We start from the raw sequence: 25,636 nt of genomic DNA, 5'->3' as shown, positions 1-25,636 counted from the left end.
CTGCCCCAAGCACCTCTTTTCCCACCAAGAAAATTATTCCCTACATGACTTAAAGCTACTCAGCCTGCCAAGAGAGCTCGCCTCCCTGAAATGATATGCTGCAGTTATCTCACAGACACCAGTATCTTCCTCAGGTACAGAGCTATAGTGTGCACTGGTCTGGGGGAAGATGCTGTAAAGAATTGCCTCTACACAAATGCTGCAACTGCAGAGAGAAAAGGACAGATAAAAAATGCCACATTTCATCAGTGCTGTGATATGCAGGTGCTTAATCTTGGGACGTAATTCCTCACCTGCCTACACGTGGAACTGAAACTGGAAACAGGTGCTTTCCATCTTTACCGTGGCTCCAAAGGCAGCACCACGGCTGTGCCTTGTTTGTATTTATTCACAAGCGCTTCTCCACTTACCTGGACAGCAACCACAGAGAGGACCTCAACTGAGATCCTGTTAAACTCATCAAAGCAGCCCCAGGCTCCTGTCTGGGAAAGGCCTTTGTAAATATTCCCACAAGACTGGAAGAGAAAAAGAAAATGACACAAATGAAATCCCAAATGGAATCAAGGCCGCGATTTCCCAGCCTCTTTATTTAGAGCCATTTGCAGCCTATTGTGGGTATGGAACCCGCAGGCACAAGTCAATTATAATATTTACAGCTCTGCTGCTTGTTAATTGCACTTTCTCAATAGCTCTGTGCACTGCTTTCATTTAAAGGTCACCTGGGCTGAGTGATCCGAAGCTCCCAAATGCTTGTACCCAAAGCAAGACTGGGCCCAACAGTTCAGCTTCCTGCAGGGGCCAAAGGTTTGGCACATTTTGGTCTTGTTATAGGAGAGGATCCTGAGAAAAGCAGGACAGGTTCCTTTCCATGACAGGAAAAAACAGGAAGAAACAGTAAAGAAGGCAGAAGCTCTTCCCTGTGAGGGTGCTGAGGCGCTGGCCCAGGGTGCCCAGAGGAGCTGTGGCTGCCCCATCCCTGGCAGTGTTCAAGGCCAGGTTGGACACAGGGGCTTGGAGCAAGCTGCTCTAGTGGAAGGTGTCCCTGCCCGTGGCAGGGGTTGGAACTGCATGAACTTTAAGGTCCCTTCCAACACAAATCAGTCTGTATTCTATAAGAAATGACCAGCATCCAAATACCAGCACAGCCTCCATCTCATCTGAACAGACCAAAGCTTTGGAAGCATTTCACATGGAATCTAACTCCAGAAAAGAATAAGAAGGTGTAACGAGGCACAGACCACAGTTCGGGTCTCTGTCTCCTGGAGAACCTTGTACAAGTCTTAGAGAAGAAAACTGAGGAGGAAGAAAAGGTGATCAGCAGAAAGGAATGTAGCAGAGATTTGAGGAGAGGTGGTGGATCCAACCAATGGAATACTCCAATCCTTCATGTTTCATCAGGCCCTGAGCACCCCTAGCCCCACGTGACCATACCATGGCTGAGGTGGGAGTAGTACCTTGTAGTCCATCTGCTCGGAGCAGTTGAACACATACACCATGATGCCCAGGGCTCGCCCCAAATCCTTCGTAGTCTCTGTCTTGCCAGTGCCTGCAGGACCCGCGGGTGCTCCGCTCATGGTCAAGTGCAGCGACTGGGTCAGGGTGATGTAACATCTTCCAGAGTGAAGGATGAAGAACAAAGGAAAGAGAGTGAGCTTTGGTCCAACAGGTCACTGCTGGGCTGCAGAGAAACAGCACTAGGGCAAGGCACTCAGGAGAGCCTTTCTTCTGGAAAGCTGTACATAAGCAGGACATAATGGGCAATCTGATCTAGTTCAAGATGTCCCTGCTCATTGCAGGGGGGTTGGACTAGATGAGCTTTGAAGGTCCCTTCCAATCCAAACTATTCTATGTCTAAGCTGAAAGTCCTCTTGGGCATTACCACCTGTGGCCAGCTGTTTTCTCCAAGAGATACTCATCTTCCACTAAGGTTTGTCCAATCTTTTCACACCAGGCAGTGAGTTCTCTGGATCCTCACACCATTGGGCATGACTCACTGACACTGGGCATGTCCCGCGTAGTATGAGAAAAAGGCAGCTTTTCTGAAAGACCTTCCTCTTGTTTTCCCACTGCTCTTCAGCCCAAAGGATCCCAACTCCCCACCACTGAGAGAAAACCTACTCTGATGGCCTATGAATAATGCCACTCAACATTGCGGCAAGCTCAAAAGCTTCTCCATCATGCTGATGATGGACAGCAGGGAGGTGCCCACGTGTGGGTGCCCATACTCCCTGTATAAGCCACAGAACTGTAGTCAATACAGCCAACAAAAGCTGATAATGCAGGGGGAGATTGGCTCAGCTGGCTAACATGGGTGACTAGAGTCACTTGAGAAGCTCCCAGCTGCTGAAATGTCACATAGGATGGAAAGATTTGACAAAGGATCCACAGGAGACTTGCACACTTCTGGATTAGCTGATGGAAGCCAAGTGGGACAACACAGAGCATCTCAAGTCATCCTGCGTGTCCCTGTTGAGACAACTGAACCAAGTGGTAGATGTCTGCTCCAAGATGGGATGAAAGCTTTCTAGACTCACAAACTCTATGGAGTGTGGACATCCTGTGCACAGGCAGACACCCACAAGTGAGCAACTTAATCTGTGAGCTAAATCCCACCTTGGGATCTGAGGCACAGATACTCCAGAGTAACACCATCAAATCACAAACCAGGGAAGAGTTAGAGCTCTGCCACCAGATGTCTCAACATGGAGCAAGAACAACCTCTTTGGTTGGTAGCTCTTTGTCTCAGTGCATGGCACAGCCCAGTTGTGATGGTGTTTCCTAGGGACTTACCTGTCAGTCAGCGGAGTGATGACGAGCCGTGGGGTATTGCCAAGGTACTCATAGGAGTAGAGGAACTGAGCATCACAGATGTTTGCAAAGCAGTGCCGCTCCTCATCCGACCATCGGTGCCGGAGCTGCGACAGCCAAATGAACGCCTGGGCATTGTCCACCTGGAACACATCCACAAGCACCTTCATGGGAAGGCCAGGAATGCCAGGCACACAGAGCCAAAGCACCAAAAGGGTGACTGCAATGAAGTGGTCACTGGGGGTGGACTGGCCCTCACTGAGAAGGCAGGTGTGGTGGGGAAGGTCATCTCCCCATCTCCCATCAGTACAGGGTAGGAACCAAGTTAGTATTGACCTTGGTGTGAGAGGAAAAAGTGCATAATCAAAACCAGAAAGAGCAGCACAAGATGCTGGAGAGGGACTCTTCATTAGGGACTGTAATGACAGCACAAGGGGTGATGGGTTTAAACAGCTGAGGATAAAGCCACAACCCAGCACACTCAGGGCACCTTCCCACGCACCCCCAGGCCTGGACGCTTGACACAGGATGAAGCACAGGAGAATGGTGTGGGAAAGGCGTGCAGGACAAGGAAGACCCAAAGGGGTCCCTGTGGCCCCACACCAGACTGAGTGGGCTGCATCCAGCAGCCTTCCAACACATTGTTGTCATCCACCAACGTGGGGCCACACTCTTGCTCCTGCTGGAAATGTGGCAAGTGAAACAAACCCTTTGGTGTTGCATGGCCATGATCCAGAACAGCTCTCCAGGCTTACAGTGGCTTTCTGCTCCCTTACTGCAAACAGTGCAGAAGTACATTTAGTGATGTACCTCCCACAGAATGGTCTGTGGTTGGTCTCTCACTCCTGCAACTCCTGCCCCAAGTCCCAACACAGGTCCATTCCATGCTGAGCTGCAAACACAAACCTTCTGCGCTATCATCTTTGCCACCACATCCCGAGCGTGCACATCGATGGTGCATATGGTCATGATTTTCTGCCTGTCACCCTTGGAGAGCTGCCCAATGAGCATGGTCACAAGGGTGTTCAGCTGGGCCACTTGCTTCTTGTGATACTCCTTCATCGCATTCTCGTAGCCTTCCTCCACCCTGGCGAAGGCAATCCCAACCTCGGTTGTCCACCAGATCTGGGTGCAGGAAAGAGCCACCTACGGAAAAGGACTGGCTCAGTACCATGATAAAACCAAGGCTTCCTTACCTGCAAGAGTGTCTGATCCACAGGGAGACCAAGGACGAAGTAACCGTGACATGAAATTAAGCGTTCTGTCATACAGCAGTCACAGCAGACAGGACTACAGGGATCTGCCCCGTGACATCCATTTCAAACACCCTATCAGTGGCAGACACATTCAGCAACTACTTATTAGTATATCAGCACCTTTCACGTCCTTGACACAGCAGAGGAGGAAGAGCTGGAGACCACAAAGCTGTCAGAGATGCATCTGAGGGGGCTCTTTTTTCTCACTAGGCCTTACCACTTGGTTTTCCTGCTGCACCTCTGGCTCTCTGGGTGTATGGATTCACAGGGTGCAGCAGGCATTGCGCAAACCCCCAGGCTCTGTAACCCAGCCAAGAGCATATCTTGCCTGGAGTCCCTGTCAGAGAATGGAGCTCAGCCTGGAAACTCCATCAGGAGATTGCCAGGATCACAGAATTCCAGACTGGTTGGGACTGGCAGGGACCTTAGAGCTCATCCAGCCCCAACCCCTGCCACGGGCAGGGACCCCTTCCACTGGAGCAGCTTGCTCCAAGCCCCTGTGTCCAACCTGGCCTTGAACACTGCCAGGGATGGGGCAGCCACAGCTTCTCTGGGCACCCTGGGCCAGCGCCTCAGCACCCTCACAGGGAAGAGCTTCTGCCTTACATCTAACCTGAACTTCCTCTGTTTCACTTTGAACCCATCACCCCTTGTCCTATTGCTCCAGTTCCTGATGAAGAGTCCCCTTCTCCAGCTTCCTGTAATCCCCTTCAGACACTGGAAGCTGCTCTGAGGTCTCCACACAGCTTCTCTTCTCCAGGCTGAACAGCCTCAGTGTTCTCAGCCTGTCTCTATACGGCATGTGCTGCAGCCCCTGAGCATCCTCGTGGTCTCCTCTGGACTTGCTCCAACAGCTCCGTGTCCTTAATAGGATAAAGGACAACCCATCCTCCCTGCTGCACAGCACAGTGGAGGCCAGAAACTTCCCCACCCACAGCGAGAGGCCGCTACTTAAAGAAGGAAAAGGCAGGACTGAAGGGAAAGCAATCACTGCCTTTCCCACGTGCCAACCTGAGTGGAGATGAGGAGCAGTGGCAGATACCTGGGCAGGGTAGTCAAAGAGCCACTGTTCCCTTGGCTTCTCCTCATAAGCCACAACAGCTTCAGTCATCTCATCTCTCACAGTAGCCCTCATGCTGTCCAGGACATGATTCAGCCAGACCTCAACCTGGAGGAGAGATTACATCACAGTAACATATTTGCTCTTCTTAAGTGCCTTTGGTAATCAGTAAAGACAGTGAGGACCTTTCTAGAGTGGGACCAAAAGCTGTGGTGTAAGGAGGAATTAAATTACACAAAACCTCTTCCAGTCTTTCTCATGCATAAAGAAAGAGCAGTGAAGCTTGCAATGTCTTGGCAGGAGATGCCCACACAAGGGCAGGAGAGCAGACTCCACTGATAGCTCTGATAGACAAGGGCTTCCCTCTCACCTGCCCACTGCAGTCACAGGGTTCACTGAAGTTGACATATTCCTCCTCTCTGCTGTACATTCCCAGGCCAACCTTGGTCACCTTTTGCTCAGAGTCCAGCTGGAATTTAATGTGGGCCAAGCTGTCAAAAAGCTTGGGAAGATGATGCTGCACCTGCAAAAGGACTTGGATAAGTAAAGCAACTGATGTAGCACAAGGAGAAGAGAGATCACCATTCATGTCACAGGAGCAATTATGTTCAGAAAGCATGCTCGTGGACATCTTGGTAGCACCATATCTTCTCATACAGGGCCACGATACTGCCAACACAAGCCTCTTGCTGTCTCTCCCAATGCTTCCAGCTGTTTCTGCATCATTTAGACACAGCTTAATGAACCATATTTCCCACTGGGAAAATATCCCACATGGGGCAAAAGCACAGCAAACATTCAAACACTGCATGACCTCCTAGCCTCAGTTTCCCTACATGAGAGGTCTCTTAACCATCTCTCCACCTCATCCTATTCTCAGCACACTGCGGAGTTTTCTTCACTAGGAACCTTTCTGGGTTTTCAGTACTAGAAATCAATTTTGTGCCAATGGAAAGCCCTGACTTCTCCTCTGTGGAGAATAAAGACCAAATAAAGGTCTGTCCAAGACCCATGATAAAATCCTCAACAACCCAGATCTACAAAACTGCTCCCTTCTTGAACAAAACCACTCTTGAGGAAAAGAGCAATTCCCTCATGTCCTGTTCACACCCAGATGAATGTGAAAGGCCATCAGGTTGATGTTAGCATCACTGCTGCAGGCTCTCAACATCAGCCGAGCAGGTCACCAACGCTGCTTCTAGACCACTACATAACACAACTAAATCACTGTGTCACACTGTCACAGGCTCCTCCCAGCACAGACGTCCCCACAGCAAGGGTCAGCTCACAAAGCTGTCTCCCTCTGACAACAGAGACACGAGATGGACACACTCTCATGGGTAGGATGAGAAACAAGAAGAGCCTGTGATGCCTGGTGCTTTCAGAGACAGATGGGTGGGCTTGTACATTTAATTCCTCCTCAGTGACTCACAAAGGATTACAACACTCCTTCTCACAACTGTCCTGCAGGTGAGGACAGCTTCTTACTGTGTCCAAGCAGGGCCAAATCCCAGAAGGTGGGAAGGAGAAGCAATGGGCACTCAGCTTCCCCCAAATAAGATTTTAATGGAGATACGTTTAAGTAAACCAGAGAAACCTTTTCTTACATCCCAGAGTTTCTGCTCCCAAACCCCCACTGTCCATTCCCAGCCCCTGGCCCAGCTGCAGGCCACTGGCTGCACTCGGCACTTGGTGCAACCCTGCCACCTACACCTGAAGCTGTACAAGTTCACTATCCAGTTGAAGAGGATAATAACATTAATCCTTCTTTAGGAATTACCAGACTTTGATACTACAGTGGAACGGCTGAAAGCGAATCCGTGTGTGATCCCACTTGACATTTGCTTTGATTTTACTGCAAATAGTTCTGAATAACAGAAAGCACCAGGAATTTCTTCTTCCTCCATGGAGCACTGCAACACAGCATCTTCTCTTTGCTTCCTGGGGTTTTTTTTCCTCTCCATTTTAAATATCAATCAATATGTATTTATGATACTCTGCAGGCTTAAATCACCCAGCAGCAGAAACAGATATAAGCAGTTAAAGGTGATCACATGAATGCTGAAAATGATGAAAAGCTTAAAGAAGGTGAGATTACTCACTGCTGACAGAGGGACTAAGAAGAGCAGTGAAACCACTTCCTAAACCAGGAAGGTCACCACAAGTTCCTTCACAGGAGGGTCCAGCAACTCATCAAAGCCAACAGGAGGAATGGTGTATTTGGATCATTTCCCCATACCTGGCATACAGGCACCACCCCCAGAAACCCATCCTGGAGAGGTGAAGTCAGAGAGTGCAGGAGGTCAGATACCAGCCTGACCCCGGAGCTGCGCAGGGATGGATGGCAACCCAGGAGATCTCCTTGCTTGCCTTGGCCATAGTGACTGTCTCTCCACCAGCTGTGTTACCTTTTTCAGGCTGTGCTCTTCTCTTCCCCTATAATCAGGACATTCCCAAAGACCTTTGCATGGTGGAAGGAAGAAGCAGGTGATTTGCAAATGCCTTTTCTGCTAAAACAAGGGACATCTCCAAGCCATCAGCTGTCAACACTTCCACATGTGAATGATCAGTCTGTGGCTGTTTCAACAGCGGATACTCTTTGGTGGCATCCTAGGTTGGGGACCCAAGGTCAGCAGTAAGTTTTGGCTGAGCCCCTCAAGAAAGATGATTTCCTCCAACCTCACTGTATGCTAGCAGAAAGAAAACCACTATTTTTATGGCATCAAAAGCATAGCTCTACTCTGTGCAGCACTTTCAGAACCATCTGCAAGTATCACCAGTGTTAGATCAGACAACACACAGGCACATGTTGCCTTTCAAAGATGACAGATGAGGGTCAGCTGTGAAAGAATCATTACTGCTCCAAGTAAAAGGTTGGGAGAAAAAGTGCTGAAGATGCTAGAGGTGAGTCCCAAGACAGCATCTTCCACCCTCACATTACTGACAGCTAGATAATGCAAAGGGGATGCAGTACAAGGCTTACCAGATGTGGGTTGGTGCCATTGGAAAGAATATCCAATAAATCTGCAGAAGAAATGAAGTAAAATCTGGGAAAGGCCAACCTCTTCATGTCCAAATATTCAGCTAAAGCCTTCTCACACAGAGACAACCTGGGGAGACAAAGGAGTAGAAAAGAGCCCAGGGCAGGGGTGTAAGCTTTATCATAGAATCATAGAATGTTTTGGGTTGGAAGGGACCTTAAAGCTCATCCAGTTCCAACCCCTGCCACGGGCAGGGACACCTTCCACTGGAGCAGCTTGCTCCAAGCCCCTGTGTCCAACCTGGCCTTGAGCACTGCCAGGGATGGGGCAGCCACAGCTTCTCTGGGCACCCTGGGCCAGCGCCTCAGCACCCTCACAGGGAAGAACTTCCTTACATCCAACATAAATCTCCCCTGTTTCAGTCTGAACCCATCCCTCCTTGTCCTATCGCTATGGTCCCTGATGAAGCAGGGACTTCATCTTCCATGCTACAGTTTGAGTTACCAGGCAGATTCACCCCTCCTCTGGGGTAATGCCAGGCAGGAGCTGAGTCCGTATACTGGTCCTCTACAAAGCTCATAGTAACTCAGAGATCTCTCTTTACTCCCACGGGTCAAACAGCAAAAACAATGAGAGCAGCCTCCTAAAAAAGCAGCAACAGAGGTGGAAGAAGAGGCTAGAAGGGTTTGCAGCCTGACCTGCTGTGTTAGACAAGCTCTTATCTGCCACAGGTGACTTCCCACTGGGATGAAAGTTCCCATAACTGCTTTTATTCTAATGAGCCACATTTGAAAGTCTGATTCAACCCTACTCAGCTTTTTGTGTTTGCAAAGCCTGAAAAGAAACTTGCTCGCTCCCATCTCAAATGAATGTTTCAGTGTTCACATGCTAAACTGCTGCTGAGCTTACAAAGTGCATAAATAACACGCAGCTACTCCTTTGTAAGGAACTGCCTTATCTGATTAACAAAGAAAATACAGGCTTTACTTTAAATGGAGAGTTACTACTGACACAGCAGCTACTACATTCACCTTTACGAGTGTTCCAGGTAGACCGGCTCCTGTGTTAAGTGAGATATGGATCCATCTCAGGACACTAAGGGTTTTCTCAGGGAGTGCAGTTATACCACGTGGCAAGGGTATACAGGCAGAGATAACTTTGTGAATGAAAGAACATGGGCTCAGCTCTGCTGCAGATATCCCTGCCCGGACTGCTCAATAGGTATTGAAGAGCTCATATATGGGATGGCAAATGGTGAAAACCAGCTGGCTGCTGGTTCACACATCGATATTGAGGATGAGGGTTTGCACATACACAAAGCCAGACTCCCCTCTGGGGATTTCAGGGTGATGGATCACAGATAAGGCTCAAGAAAGATCAGAAATGCTGTGGCTTGTGAATGCAAAGAATGCACAGTGCAGGAAGAAAGCCTTGAAGCACAGCTTAAACAGGGCTCGTGGCAGTTTCTGACAAGTTCCTGGGACTGAAGGTCTACCCACCTACTCTGAATGTCCTCCAGTTGTTGGGACAGGCCTGGCTTATTGGTGGCTTCAACCACATTTGGGGTTTTCTGAGCTTCATAGGCCAGTTCTTTGAAATCCACATCAATTCCTTCAAAGCGTTCCGAGTCCTAAAAAGCAAAAGGAAGAACATGTGCATGGTGAGCCACTATTCCTGTGCTAAAGGATCCCACCTCTTGTGGGGTGAGGGGAAAGACTCTCTGCAGGGAGCCCTCTGTGCAGTGCAGAGGGACCTCCCCACCATTGCAAAGGGCTCTGCTACCACATGCCTGAAACAAGTCTCCAATCAGGCACTTGCCTTCTTGTCTCTATATCGCAAACGGCTTGTGGATAACGCGATCAAAGCAGAACGCACTGCCCAGGACCAACCATTTCCATGGGGTTGAATTTCCCTCTGAATATCTCCTCTTGAGTCCAGCTTCCCTGGCTACAGCAGGAGGAGATGATCCCCTAAGGGAGAAAGGCTACCAACCTCATGCGAGTTCACTCTTCCCCTCCTGCTCCAGCACAGGAGTCCCATCCCTGAGATGGGTATGGTGATTCCTGCAGAGGAGAGCCCTTCCTTGCCTTGAGTGAGGCCATGGGAACCCCATGCCAGCAGCAGAGGAGCACACTGACAATTGTGCTCTGCATTGAACAGGGACCCTCCATTTCTGAAGCTAAACAGCAAAGAATAAATAAAGTTGTGTTCAAAATGTCTCTGCTCCTCTGTCCTTTCCAAGTGAGGGCTCCTGAGAGAGCCAGGACACTGAACAGAAGTGGTCCAAGCTTTCATTAGGGTTGGAAGGGCCCTCTGAAGATCACCCAGTTCAAACCAGGGCCACCTAGAGCAGATCACAGACAGGGAGACTCCACATCCCCCCGGGCAGCTTGTTCCAGTGTTCTGCCGCATCAAGTTCTCCCTCACACTGAGGTGAAACTTGTTGTGCTGCAGTTTATGCCTCCTCATCCCATCACCGGGCACCACTGAGAACTTCCACATTAACCTGTGTTCAGCCCCAGTAGCAAGGCTCTGGCCGAGGGGTTGAGCCCTCCGTGCACACAAACCACGTAGCAAGCTCCAGCTGTGCATCCCATGCCCTGCCAGCACATCCTCCCCCAGCCCTGGATGCATCCTGAGCAGGTTCAGCCTCAGGAGGCTTTGAGCTTCATCCTTTCTTCTAGGTAAGGGAAGAGGCTGCTGGTTCCTGCCACCTGCCAGATGGATATTGAGATACAAACAGCTGCCCAGCAGGACGCAGCTTCACACCCTGATGTGCTTTCATACATGCCATTAGGTAGCTGCTGGATATTAACAGCTTCCTAGCACGTGGGCCAGCCTTTACTGGTTATCAGCACTGGCAGAGATAGCCCAGCCAGTGAGGTGTGCCCAGAGCTCCCCAAAGCAGGGGAAAGACCTCGCAGACACCCCTGAGGAGGTCGCCACTGACAACCCTGCTCCATCTTCAGAAGCAGGAGTGGGAGTCCGGCTGCCCAGCAGTGCTGGAGGCAGGGATGGGATGGGGATGCTGCCAAAGCTGCTGGCTCCAGCTCTGGTTTGATAATGTGCAGTGTCTGAGCCCCACTCCTCTCCCCTCTGAGGAAAGAGGGAACATGCCTGTGGCACTGAAGGAAGCCGGCAGCCCCCCTCAATCTCCAGGAGCTCTGTATTTGCTCTGGAGCAGTGGAAGGGAGACCATCAGCTACTCAGCATGGCTCAAGCACAACCCACAGTACAAAACCACCCTGGGGCAGCACTAGGCCTCCAAAGATGCAAGGGAGCAGGAGAAAAGCCCTGCTCTGGGCAATTTAGGATTATAAATAACCCTATTTTGTATAATGGAGGCTCTTCTTTAACACTTTCCAAACAGGAAAGCAGGATTTGGGGTTTCCTACCTTGGGAAGCTGTGCCCGTATATCTTCTGAGCCTATGAATATGCTCTCCAAGTGAGCCCACGTACGCTGCACTTCAAACCAGAGGGAGATGACGGAGTCTGCGGTGGAGAGCTTCCTCTGCCAGGCGGACACTTCCTCCAGGAAGAAGGCAATATACTTAGATGTCATTAGGTTCTGCAGCTGCACCTGGTTGTCTTCTAGAGTTTCAATGAGTTCCTCATCTGACCTCAGCAACGGGATGTTTGTGCGGGGGTGAGGCTCGTACTGAAACTCCATGGAGCTCCAAGTCATCTTCAGCTCCTTCAGGACTTTCTCCATACTCATCTCTCGCACTGCTTTGTCCACAATGCCATGAACCTCATCCTCAAAGTTATGCAGGTTGAGCTTCAGGAGGTCAGCCAGCGTGGTGTCCACGTCCATCACAAACCTCACACCCGTCATCTGCATCAGCTGGTTCCAGTGCCTTTCTCTAATGGCAGGATTCTGAAGCTCTGCCACAGCTTTCAGGGCTGTTAGCATGTTCTTCACCTTGCTGTCCAGCCCAGTGAAAGCATCCCAGGCCCTCATTTCCTTATCCAAATTCCGAATCTCTCTCGCAAACTTTTTACACTCCAGATCCATTTTTTCCACATTAATATCCACCCATTTGGTGGTCTGCCAGTCAGCAAGGCTGCTGTTCACAAGGGAGATCATATCCCAGAGCTCTTTGAGCAGACACAGCTCCTTTCTGCACTGCTTCAGTTGTCTATAATCTGGCACTGTGACTTCAAACAGACCGGCTGATTCATAAATCGAGCTCATGGCTGACTCCAGTTGTTTAATCTCAATGTGTTTTGCATCCAGCACTTGATAAGGCTTTTTGGTGTCAAACCTAGAAAGAAATATTTATTCTTCCTAAGTGAGATTGCAACAGCTCCTAAAGAAACCAGAAACCAAGCAGTGCGCAAAGAGACAAAGCAGAGGTGAAACGTCTGTAGCACAAGTTGATGGCACAGCCATCTGATGCCACCTTACAGTGATACTGTGCACTCAGCAGCCAAGCTCAATCTCTTGTTAACACTGGACTGCGTTCCCAGAGACAAAACACCCCAGGTGTTACAGATGTTAGAAGGAAGGGAATCATCAAACCACAGAATTGGAGCAAGTCCAGAGGAGGCCATGAGGATGATCAGGGGCTGGAGCACCTCCTGTATGAAGAGAGGCTGAGAACACTGGGGCTGTTCAGTCTGGAGAATAGAAGCTGCGTGGAGACCTCAGAGCAGCTTCCAGTGTCTAAAGGGGGCTACAAGGATGCTGGAGAGGGACTCTTCATCAGGGACTGTAGTGATAGGACAAGGCGTGATGGGTTCAAAGTGAAACAGGGGAAGTTCAGGTTAGATCTAAGGCAGAAGCTCTTCCCTGTGAGGGTGCTGAGGCGCTGGCACAGGGTGCCCAGAGAAGCTGTGGCTGCCCCATCCCTGGCAGTGTTCAAGGCCAGGTTGGACACAGGGGCTTGGAGCAAGCTGCTCCAGTGGAAGGTGTCCCTGCCCGTGGCAGGGGCTGGAAGTGGAGGATCTTAAGGTCCTTTCCAACCCAAACCATTCCATGATTCTATGAATAGTCTGGCTTGGATGGGTCCTCCAAAGGTCACCGCATTCAGACGTGTGCAAGGACTCAAGCGCAACCCTCAGGACACTTGGTGCCGATCCCATGAGGCCTTTTCCCCTCAGAGCCCCCCTCCCTGATAACGCCCTCACCTGAAGGGAGCCTCTCTGCGGAAGTGCTCTCGGAAGCGCCGCTGCCGGCCCTCGAACGCCGCACAGCGCCTGCGCAGCGCCGCCCCTTCGCTGGCCTGCAGCGGGGCCACGTGCTGCTTCACCGCCTGCGCCACCTTCTGCGTGCGGCTCCACTGCTCCGGCAGCTCCTGCGGGCGGGAGGGAGACCCTGCAGTGGTGCTGTGCCATGGGGGACGTGGCTGAGCTCTGTGGGTTGCCACACAACAGCAACAGCAGCAGGTGGCCTATGGAAAACTGAGGAAGCTTTGGTGCCCTACACAGGCCAAACGCACAACTTGGGATGAAACTGCTGAGTTAGTCACAATTCGCAAGACTAATAAAGACAGAGGACTCCCAACTGCTTGCTCTGGTTGTAAAAACGTGTGCAAGAGCTTCAGAAGGGTCCCAGACTAGACCCTGGGCTCCCAGGATGGTTCGGAGCTCGAGAGGCAGCAGCGAAGGTAACACCAAGCCCAGCAGGACCTGGATGCTGCTGGGAGCAAGCTGAAGGCAGGAGGATGGGCTGTGGATGCTCATTGAGGCACAGAGCCTGCCTGGGGAGGTCCCTGGCAGCTCTTAGAGCAGAAGATGTTGCACCAGAAGGATTTCTGCAGAGCTCTGTGCGCAAATGCTTCCACAGCCTGTGTGTATAATACTAGTACTAAATAAAACTGGTTTCTTTCTCAGGGCTGCATCCAAGCTGCAAGTGTGCAGCACTGCTGACAACCCACTGCCTGTTCCTGGGGTTTTCCTCAGACAGGGATTTTATTGCTTCTCACTACGCTCCTCGGGCCACATCCTCAGCCCAGACACTGACACCAGCCAAGGGCTCTGCTAGCCTCAAGTCCCAGTGCTTTGCTCTCAGAGAGCTCCATTCCCCATGTACTGTGCAAGCCTACAGGAAGGGCTTCATAGAATCCCAGACCGGTTTGGGTTGGAAGGGACCTTAAAGATCATCCAGTTCCAACCCCCTGCTGGGGTTCCTTTTCATCCCAGTTCACATACTTGAGGAGGCTGAGACCAGCAGCACTATGGAAAGAAGGGAAATAACCTGGAGGCAGCTCTGAGGCAGCAGAGATGGCCAGTCCCTCCTGAGGGGTCTCCTTCTGGCACTTTATATTCCAGTCTCAGTAGAAATCACTGTCCATGACCACAGCAGGGCACCCGTGGAGCTGCTTCCTTGTCCTTCTCATACAAACTACCCGCTCCAGTCTAACCATCTCCACAGCGATGGAGGGAGCAGTGCTCAGAGGAACTTACTTCTGGTTTTCCCACTGTACATGGAAGTTAAGGAATCGTTCAAGAACGTGTTGCTGTCACTTGCCAGAAAGAAGTGTTCTGTTCCCTCCTGCATCTGACCAGCCCCACATACCTCATTCCTTTTATCAGACACATGAATCCATTGCTTGCACGTACCTGCCCACACAGGCATCAAACAAGCAGCTCTCAAGCAGAGGAATCAGCAGGTTCCCCACAGCAGCATGGTTTATGTTGAACTGAAGCTGTAGCAGCAGCCTGTGTAATGCAGCTCCCTCAGTTGTCAGGGAGTCTGTCAGAACTGTCCTAAAGGTATCTTTAGGCCCCTTAACTATTGCAGATCTGATGACCCCATAACCCATGGGTCACAGCTTCACAAGCAGAACACCAGGAGATTGCTAGATCCCACTCAGCTCCCACCCAGTGGGCAGCAGAGAACTGGAGCCTTTGCTGCACAGGTGCCTAAGGCAGGAACATCTCCCCCAGAGATCCTGCTTTAAACCTTGTGTCCTACCCAGACCCTTCTGCCCACAGCACCCCATGGCTATAGGGAATCCATTAGCATGGAGCCACACACTTCTCCACTGTAACATCTTGGCTGTGGCCACTGCTTGTGTCCTGGCCCCCAAGGCTGGCTGGGCACCTCACAACCTAACCTCCATCTCCAGCCTTGCCTAACCTCCATCTCCAGCCTTGCCTAACCTCCATCTCCAGCCTTGCCTAACCTCCATCTCATGGTCCCCTGCCCAGAAAGGAAAAGAATTCCCCAAAGGAAACTGATTCATCAGAGCCAAATGTGGAAAGGTGCCAAAATACTTTCACAACCTGCTCCCTGTGGTGTTCTCTGGGTCAAGCAGATTCAGTGTTACAGACCCAGTGGAGGACTAAAGTCCTGTGAGAAGGCACCTCCTCTGCCAGCATTATCCTTCCCTCTCCACAGTTGCCAAGAACTGGCTGATTTAAAAATCATTATAATTCACCCTAATTAACAGATCGAGTTGAAAATGCATTAATTTTTGTCAAGAGCAATCGCAGGGAGTTGGAGGAGGCAATTCCCTGGTTTTCAGACATAACAAAAGGCTTAATCTCTGCTTTAAAAGAAAAATCTCAATATAACTCCAAAATGTGGAGCTAGAAAGGCACATCTTGCAACAGCAAACATTATCCACTGGGGCCCTCTAACGACAGGGAGTGAGGTCCTAAACATTCCTGCGCTGCTCTGAGGCTCACACTCTCCTTGACATCTGCTGCTTGGCAAAGTGGTGTGGCCATCCCAAGCGTTCACCCACCTCCAGCTGCTTGTAGACTTCCTCTGGTAGCTGTTGCTCATACGTCTTCAGCAGTTCAATGGTTTGCTTCAGGGGCTCAAACATGGCATCGGTGATGCTCTGCCTTTCTTTAACGGCCAGGAGGTGACCCATCACCTCCACCAAGCCACCATAATCACCTTTGTCAACCTTTCTGCTCAGACCTTGCTCAGCAGTTTTGATGAACTCCTCCAGGTCAGCCAAGCTGGGGAACACAAAGCAGGAAAGCACAAAATGAGAGCAGCTCCCACTGAAAGAGTTATCACCTTCTGCCAGGCAGCTGGTCTGCCACAGACAGGGGAAGGGCCTGGCTAACCCTGACCATTGCATGGCAACATGCTGAGGGCATCAGAACCACAATTCATGCCCAGAGGGGTCCATAGATGTGATACTTGTGATACTGCAACGTATCAGCGTCCTGCAAGGAACAGATACATAGGTTGGGACCTCTCCGGCTGGAGAAAACATACCTGAGAAGGAATACATTGGAAACCTGTGAGCTCAGCATTACCCCTGTCACTCAAAGTCCTATAGATTATTAGAGACAAGGAGAGTATTTGGGGGACATTTCCCCACCTGCTTACCCTGTTCTGGATCTCATCCAGCTACTTGGCACTGTCAGCAGAGGCACGATGGGCTCCTGGATCTCTGGTCCTTTCCAGCACAGCCTTTCCCCTCTTCTCAGAACACTTACTTTTTAAGTGCCCACTTAAATTCTGTGCATGCTGCTGAGCCAAAATGTGTCCTTAAATACTTCACCTAATAAAAACTAAACTGCTGAGTCAGGGACTCTTAATAAGAGCTCCTAAATGCCCATTCTAAGCTACACAAAAGCCTCTTTGCACAGCAATTAGCTAACAGAATTATGGTGCTGAAAAGAACACGAGAGATCATCTCATCCACCACTTGCAGCAGCCTTCACTACTACATGTCTGTAACTGCTTTGTAAGCATCCAAGACCTGTGACATGAATCAGTTGCCACTACTCAACTGGATCACCTGGTGCATCACCCTGCACAAAGCTGAGAACTAAGCAGCTATTCAGAGCAGGGAGCATGTGCTAATCCAAAACTTACATCGCAGCCTCCTTTCGTTTGTAACCTTGAAGCCTCCCCATGACAGCTCATGCCAGGCAACCCAAATCGAGTTGCACTCAGAAGAGGGCTGCATTTAGAAATAAAGCCAGTATCTCATGGTATTAATGCAGCTTTACTGACGGCTAATCTCAAATTCAACAAAGTAAGCACAGAGCCCTAACAGAGATTAGATCAGTTGGATCAGGATGAATGGACAAACAGAAGTCCTATCTAACAACTCACAGCAGGTCCCAGGAGCATCATCTCCTTGTCAATGCTCCAGGAGCATCAGCTCATGGGATCTTCATGGTACCAAGCCCATGCAATGGTTTCCATTCTACGCGCTCAGCAGGCAGCATGGGCCCCTTCCCTTGCTCCTGTGTTAGCTTATTGGTTACCAGGGTGTAATGATAAAGCCCAGCTAAGACGAGAAATCCCCTTTGGTCAGCACAGGGTGAGGAGGCAGGAACATCTCTTACCTGTGCGTGACATGGTCCACAAGATGCTGCTTGAACACCAAGCTCCACCTTTTGATGGTGTTCAGCAAGGATGCCTTGAAAGGCCGAGCATCCACTTTCATCCAGCCGTGGAAGATGCTGAAGGGCTCGATGCGATTCACCTCCTCATAGATCTTCTCGTAGGAGTCGATCTGCTCTTTGAATTGCTGCAGTGTGGGGGGTGTCTCAGGGACCCCGTCCTCCGCATGGGCCTCGACTTCTGCAGCGGTGAGGATGTGCCCGTAGAGGAGGAACTGGCGGCAGAACTCCTTCCTGTCCTCTCCGTAGAGGTAGGAGTAGTGGTCGAAGGCACTGCGGTACTCGCAGCAGGCCACCATCACAGCCTGCACGCGTCCCATCAGCTCCTGGCGCATGTCAGCCAGATCTGCCATGTCCTCCATGTCAGCCTAGAGGAGAGGGGAGGAGATGCAGGAGCAGCGTGGAACCTCCTCACCACCACACACCATGAGGGAGCTCCACAGCACGGACCTGGTAGTGGAGGAAGCCGCTGTGCTCGGCCAGCCTGGGCACCAGCGATGAGATTCCATAGATGTCATTGAGAAGACTTTCCACCATATCATAGAATCCATCGTTTGCGCCAGCGTCCATGGAGGGATGAAATATCAAATCTGGGATCACCAGATCCAGCTGCACCTCAAACAGGGGAGCGAGCCCTGCCTTGGGATCTGGTAGGGAAGAATGGAGATGCCAGGATCTTCTTGAAGAGGAGAAAAATGATCTTGAGCCACCTCTAACATCCTACCACAAGATGCACACGTACCCCACAGGACACAGACACCCACTCAGTGGGTCCAGTGACACTGCGTTGGCACACAACACAGAGGCTGACGTTCTGGTACCCCCAGGAGATACTGGAGATGAGACACAAGTGATTTAAGAACTGAAATAAAATGCTGTGGAGAAAGCCTGAAAGAAACCAGGCTCTCCAGCTAATCAAAAGGGAGCCTGAGAGCTGAACAATTACAGCACACAAGTACTTGCTGAGGAGAAAAACAACAGGAACCAAGAGGCTCTTTAATTTAGTGGAGAAGGGCACAAAAACCCCAGCAACTGGAAACCGAAGCCAAATGCACATGTGAAATTCTGTGCGTGTTTTGAACAAGATGGGGAGAACTGGATGCAATTCCCAGTGTGCTTCCGTATCCATGGGGAAAGTGTGCCTGGGGATGGGCTTTAGCTGGACACAACCAGCTCTGGAGACTTCCCACACATGAGATTGTGTCACTTGTCCCTTTGTGCATGGGAGGGTGTAGGCCGGCTGATGCCCAAGCACAGACTTTGGATGATGCCTCAATATTGTCTGTCCATTAATCCCTGCAAATAATGCATTGTCATTTCTATCCCTTCCCGTAAGCAATGCTGGCTGGGAGATGGAGTCACCATGTAGATGAGGCCCTCAGTGACATGGTTTAGTTGTGGTCCTGGCAGGCCTGGGGTAAAGGTTGGACTTGATGATCTTAAAGGTCTGATCCTATGACCCTGTCTTGAGGCAGAACCCTCCCTTTGGTGAGACTGAAGCAGCCATCACAACCAGGGCAAAGGAACAAGCACTCACCTGTGTTTTCCAGGAGGTACTTGAGTGAGCACTCAATGGCAGTGAAGAATCCATCCAGGACTATCTCATCCACGTAATCCACATAGGCCTTCCAGATGTCAGATGCTGGGTCTGCAAGTAAGAGGCTTTGGTTTTCCTGGAATTAAAAGATGCAAAAATAGTACCCAAATCCTCACTGTGCTTCTCTCAGCAGCCTCAGGACCCTCCAGCCCCCAGGAGGATTTGAACAACCAAGGGAAGCCCAGCAGAGCAGCTCTTGGCCCCTCTGCTGCTGCTCCCCAAGGTCTGAGCAGTGCAGCAAGGACAGAGCATGGGGACACTCATTTTGGGCCATGATGCCCTTCCCTCCCCAGGACCTTTGTAGGGCTTTGCAGTTGGTGCTGCCCCTGTGAGCAGCACTGGTGGTGCCACCGCACCGGTTGTGCCGACCCTCCTGCCATGACCACAACCGCATAATCTCCTTGGCCAATCTAGCAAGTGCCCTGGTCTCTTGGGTGGTAGCTGGAGGTGGCTGAACCTGTTACAACTGCGACAGCAGAACAACCTGGGCACGGGAGACTCCTCACTGTGGGTTCCAGGGTGCAGACAAGGGGGTTATTGGTCCCGGGCTGAGTGCAGACAGCAAGGTAAGGTTAGCAACAAGAGCTCAGTGTCCCAGAGAGGCTGTCTCCAGGGTCCAAGGCTGGATGGTGACCCTCAGGAGCAAGATGGACCTAAAATCTACCTTCCTCCAGGCCAAGGTGCTGTCCCTGATGTGGGAACACCTCGCTGCGAGCAGGGGAGGAGGTGAGCTTTGGGCTTTCTCCTGGCCTGCAAAGAGGGGTCTCAGCTCTGACAAAGCCAGAAAGCACCAAGGTTTTGGGCAGCAGCTTTTGTCCTATCACTCAGCTACCCCTGGACTGGCAACACCACTACCTGCTCACAGAGGGACAAGTCTGAAGCAGAAAGGCCAGGCAGAGCCTCTGCTGCCAGGAACATCTTTCAGAGGAGGATAATTCCAGCTCCTGCTGCATGACTCCCATCTAGTGGCTCCACAACTGCCAGGACTGGAGCCAGGCTGAGCCTGAACTGGGTGCCAATGGTGCCCAGCACCACACACACAGCAGCTCTTCAAAGCCACCCTTCATTAACACTGGATGAGGGTTGCAAAGGAGTTAAAGGGGTTCATTTTCATGTGAAACAGCTCCAGACATTTCCTCCAGTGCAGAGACAAGAAGCCTATGAGGAGCCAACCAAGCCCTGGGGAAGGTCCCTCTCACCTTCAGCAGGGAATGAATCCTCTGCCCTGACTCCCGCACCAGGCTGTAACACTTCTGCAGGCGGTCCTGACAGTCCTCTAGGACCAGCAGTGATTCCCTTTTGGAGTCCTTCCTCTCCAGTATGGGTGACACCCAGGCCCGCACGATGGTCTGGATCTCCTCAACGTTGTCTTTGGCTTTCTGTATCCTCCGCTCGAGGTCATGGACAGCATCCATCACCGTGGAGATGTGACCACAGACACCTGGTAAACAGGAGATGGTTGATGGCTTGTTTTCAGAGCTGCTGGGCCAAGCTTTTGTGCACCCTCCCTAAGACCAGCCTTTGACTTATTCCCTGTGGTCTCATGTATTTCTTACCCATCATGGACACAGGAGACTTACCACCTCGACCAAGAGACCCATTTCCAGCTCCCTCCTGCCCCAACAAGCCATGGCACAGACAGCCAAAGCCTCTGCCTTCTGCCAGGAGCACCACCATAGAATCATAGAATAGTCAGGGTTGGAAAGGACCTTAAGATCATCCAGTTCCAACCCCTCTGCCATGGGCAGGGACACCTCACACTAAACCACGCCACCCAAGGCCTCATCCAATCTGGCCTTGAACACCGCCAGGAATGGAGCACTCACAACCTCCCTGGGCAACCCATTCCAGTGCCTCACCACCCTCTCAGTAAAGAATTTCTTCCTTAGATCCAATCTAAACTTCCCCTGTTTCAGTTTGAACCCGTTACCCCTTGTCCTGTCACTGCAGTCCTTGATGAAGAGTCTATCATGAATAGACCATCTGGGGATATCTGATAGTTCCTGATTCCCTCTATTCAGGTTTGATCTCCCACTGACTGCTACTGGAGAGCTCAGCATGGGCAGGATGAGCACAACAGGCTGAGTATCTCTGCCACCATCACTTGAGCAGGGACCCATGGCCTCAACACATGGGCTGTGTCAGCCCCAGCTACCAGCGAGGGCTGTAGTGAGATGCAGGGAACTTAGGGTTCATCTGCAGGAAAACCCATCTTTATTACACAATGGAGAAAGAGGTTTCCACTGTGAGGACTTCTGCTCTGCAGGTACCCAAGGGAGGACACTTGTTCCTGTTCACACCAGAAGCCTGATGACAGAAATGCACATTCCACCTGTGAGCAGTTTGCTTTCACCAAGAGGAAACAAACTTCCTCTGCTCTGCTTTGCAGTTCAAACTGGTAAAGCAAGAAACTGCTTCAATCACCCTACAGCCGAGGTGCACAATCCCACCCCAGCCGCAGTATTCCATCCTTCTGGAGAGGATGAGGTGGGCCTGGCTTCATCCCACTGCTCAGCCTTGCCATCTCCTTGGTGGCACTGCTCACAGAGCAGCCTCTCCTCCCCAAAAGCCCGGCTGATCCGGAAGAAAGCAGGATCCTTTCCACAGCCCCAGCACATGAAAGGGATGTGGCAAGATGGGAGCTACCATTCATCCCCCCAGTGCTGGCTCTGCTGGGAGTTGCAGTTGGGAACCAGGTGATGGAGGTTGGGCACATGAGCAAATCCCATTAAACCCACATGGATGTCCTCTTTCCCCCTGCAGAGGCAGCTCACCCTCCGTCTTCCAGGTCAGTGTTTCTTCTGCTTCTTTCAGCTTCAAGTCAATGTCCTGGAGCTGCCCCTGTATTAGAGGGTATTCAACCTCCAGGACTGTCTTCAGGACCTTGTTGTATCTGTTCACCATCAGCTCCAAGTTGGCCACCATCTGCCGGAAGGATTCCCTGGAGGAATAGATTGCTGCTGCCACGGCTGGGATGGCTCCCATCTGGCTGCTGGACAGGTAGCTCACCTCCCTCAGCACCGACACCAGCTGCAGAGAGAAGGCAGAGAGCTGAGCATGGGACAATCCTACCCAGTGACTTTCTGAGCATCTTAGGGATCCCCTGCTGCTTTATTCCCAAAGCAGAATGCTCTGGAAAGAGCCTGGACACCCCCTACTCCATTCCATCTGTCTCCCATTGATCTTTGCCTCTGGTTTTCTTCCCAACCAAAGACAGCTCTGTTAACTACTCAGCCAGCCAAAGCCACCATGACCTCTGGCTCTCTCAGCTACCCTCATCAGCAGTCTTTCAGCAGTCCTGTGCCTGCAAGCACAGCTTAGCAGTTATCTAAGCCAAAGATAAGATGGTGCATGCTCAGCACACCACAGGCTCCACCTCCTGCCACCAGGATGAAGGGTGGAAAACATCCCCTGTAGCTATTTGGCTCCCACCTTAGCAAGGAGCTTCCAAGGAGATGGACAAATCCTTTGACTGAGGGACCAGCCTTGACTGAGCTCTAAACCCCAAACACCTTCCTAAGAGCAGCACGTCCCGGGGAACAGGGCATGTGTTGGGTGCCAGAGTTGCCCAGGCCCCTGCCATGCAGCACCTCCAGCAAATGGCATTTCTACAATTGAAGAAGCAGCTTCTACAGAAGCTTCCAATGCATCTCCACACATTGCTGGCTTGGATCCCTGCTTCTTCTTTGGGTGAGGTGGATGCTCAGTCCTCCCTGGGCTGGAGGCGTGCTTTAGGGGGGCTCTAGGGGACAGAGACAAGGTCTTAAAACTCTCCTAAGTCTCATGCACTGCAACAAAGGAAATCCAACAGCCACAACACTGGGGGAAACAACCAAGCCTTTCCTGGGCTTTTAACACCCTTTCAGGAAGCTCAGACTTCAGGTACATGTAACACGAAGTCTGCATGTGGTGCCCCAACACCCCCCACCAGTACAGCTCTGGTCTGGAGATGCTGACACCCATTCACTGGCTACTCAGGGACTTTATGTCTGGCTTTAACCAGAATGTGCTCTGGTTAAACTGGAATCCTGGGAATTAAAGCCTGCAAAGAGGATGGTCCTTTCCAACCCTGACTGTTCTAAGATGGTAAATCCATGTCAACCATCACAGAAGGGGGTTCCACAGACCTCAGCAGCACAGATGTAGTACCAAGCTCACCAGACTCCCTGCATACACTGGAGAAGCCCAGGCAAGCTCCCCGGCAGCAGGTTTTACCTGGGCATGAAAGTTGACTGTGATGAGTTTGGTGTCTGGGTCCCGCCGGATGAGCGGCTGGGCCAGGTTGTACTGGGATTGCTCAGACACTGTCTGGGACCAGTTCACATAGAGCTTTTCCTGGTACCTGCAGAAGAAAACCCAAAAGATCCATCATACAGCTACCAGCCCAGCAGATCGATGTACAGCACCAAAGGAAAGCCAAGGCCAGCCCTGAGGATGAAGACATGAAGGAATATTAAAACCCCATCCATGCAATCTCCATGAGCAACATGGCTTCAAACGCAAACACCCAAAACCAGTGTCAGCATCAAGGCAGGAGGGCAAAGCTCTCTCAAGTACCAGATTTTCAAAAGCATTCAATTTAGAGTAATAGAGAAGCAGCTGCTGCGCATTTCCAGTATCTGAGCAGGATGGGTGCACTACAGAGCCCATCAGCCTCAGGGGTATTGAGCTCTTGAAGAGCTCAGCACCACCACTGGGGTGGAAACGCAGGGGGCTGACCTGGGCTCCTGGTATCCCACGTGCCATGGAGAGTCTCAGCACCCAAGCACCAGTGTCTTCCGAACCATGTTGTCACCTGAGCACCTTGGGAATGGCACCCAGCACACACTACCTCTGTTGAGGGCACCCAGGATCCTCTGGTATCTGCTTCCTTCTGGAAGGCTGAACCAGGATCACTCAGCCCCTGTTCCGGAGGTCAGAAACAGGAAAAGCTGGTCTCCATCCAACCGCCCTGTGGTACCCAGCAGCCAAACGTCTCAGCTCCCTTTACTGCTGATGGAGAGCAGGCCCTGAAGGGATATCTCCTGCCTGGGGAGCTGGCTCTTCCCAAGAGAAATCCCAGAGAAACCAGTTCAGGTGTAACATCAAACATTATGATACTAAGTCATGGGCAATGAATCTGTTCCTCCCATGGAAACTTCAAATTTCAAGATGGCACAGGAAGATGGTGGCATAGACACCTCCTCCTCTCTCATCAGGTAATTCCCTCTGGCTTAGAAAGAGACATTCCCAGGGCCTGGGCTTGCAAGTGTGCTGGAAGGTGGCACACACAGCCCCAGCCTTGCCTGGGCCACCACCTACCTGTCGAGCAGCTGGATCATTTCTTCATACTTCTCCATCACCCTCGTTCCTTCAGCAGAGTCCAAGTAGCTGGGAGCACAGGAGACAAGCTCAGCATTACATGTAGCTCTGCCCTAAATCTGTACCTACCCTTCCCAAGAGCAGCCACCACTTTGCACGCAGGTTCCGACAGAGGACTGTGGATTTCATCCCCATCACATCACCCAAAACAAGGCACAATGGGACACCTTCCACTGGAGCAGCTTGCTCCAAGCCCCTGTGTCCAGCCTGGCCTTGAACACTGCCAGGGATGGGGCAGCCACAGCTTCTCTGGGCACCCTGGGCCAGCGCCTCAGCACCCTCACAGGGAAGAGCTTCTGCCTAAGAGCTCATCTCAGTCTCCCCTCGGGCAGGTTCAAGCCATTCCCCTTGGCCTGGCCCTACAGGCCCTTGTCCCAAGCCCCTCTCCAGGTTTCCTGCAGCCCCTTTAGGCACTGGAGCTGCTCTCAGGTCTCCCCTTCAGGAGCCTTCTCTTCTCCAGGCTGCCCCAGCCCAGCTCTCTCAGCCTGGCTCCAGAGCAGAGCTGCTCCAGCCCTTGCAGCATCTCCGTGGCCTCCTCTGCCCTCGCTCCAGCAGCTCCACGTCCCTCTTGTGCTGCTGCCCCAGAGCTGGATCAGGACTGCAGGGGGGGTCTCCCCAGAGCACAGCAGAGGGGCAGGATCCCCTCCCTGAGCTGCTGCTCGTGCTCTGGGGGTGCAGCCCAGCTGTGATGGAGATGGCTTATTTTGCTCAAGCACATAAAACAAGTGGATCCAGGTACTCCAAATCCTACCCAGCACAAGCCAAACTGTTCCTGTGACCAAAGTTGCAGCTCCTGAAGCACTTTCTGTTATCCTGTGTCCTACGCTGCTGCTTGCAGGGCTCTTAAAAGCTGTCTCCTATAGTGCCATGAGACATGGCAGCTGAGAGCGTAGGGCCCCACTTCTCCAAGACCGCTCATAATAACGAGCATTTGGGTGATGAGTATTCCAGAACTATCTCTCCTTGATCTTGGGAGATTGCTCCTTTGTTTAATGCTGAGAAAGTTCTTCTGCCAGTGCCCAAAGTCCTCATCTATTCACCAACCTGGAAACTCAGCCTCATCAACACATCTTAGACGAGTCCAACGCAGCATCCCTCTGCCACTCACAGCTTGGATGATGCCAGAACCTGGGCAGAACCTTCCCCCCTCCAACTGGGAATGACTGCAGCCATAACCATTGGATAATGTTCAACAGAAAGACAAACAAAGTGACTCAAGAGACCAACTTAGCTGGAGCAGACACGCAC

General features: G+C 51.4%; 1 protein-coding gene across 1 annotated transcript in view; it reads right to left on the bottom strand.

Annotated features, from left to right (window-relative positions):
• DNAH9 (dynein axonemal heavy chain 9) overlaps nt 1–25,636 on the bottom strand; it is a gene marked incomplete at both ends in the record, with an annotated part of 158,001 nt that overhangs the window by 128,014 nt on the left and 4,351 nt on the right. Inside the window, 18 exon segments of the mRNA XM_080629257.1 lie at nt 411–515; nt 1,455–1,611; nt 2,791–2,951; nt 3,715–3,954; nt 5,107–5,232; nt 5,495–5,647; nt 8,108–8,234; nt 9,605–9,735; nt 11,501–12,371; nt 13,237–13,403; nt 15,801–16,023; nt 17,374–17,798; nt 17,881–18,077; nt 18,968–19,103; nt 20,227–20,468; nt 21,802–22,057; nt 23,243–23,369; nt 24,329–24,397. Coding sequence (XP_080485383.1) covers nt 411–515; nt 1,455–1,611; nt 2,791–2,951; nt 3,715–3,954; nt 5,107–5,232; nt 5,495–5,647; nt 8,108–8,234; nt 9,605–9,735; nt 11,501–12,371; nt 13,237–13,403; nt 15,801–16,023; nt 17,374–17,798; nt 17,881–18,077; nt 18,968–19,103; nt 20,227–20,468; nt 21,802–22,057; nt 23,243–23,369; nt 24,329–24,397 — 3,913 coding nt within the window.

This window comes from Psittacula echo (assembly GCF_963264785.1).
Source record: "Psittacula echo genome assembly, chromosome: 14".
Lineage (NCBI taxonomy): Eukaryota > Metazoa > Chordata > Aves > Psittaciformes > Psittacidae > Psittacula > Psittacula echo.
Note: the sequence above shows the minus strand (reverse complement) of the source record. Positions and strands in the feature narration are given on the sequence as shown.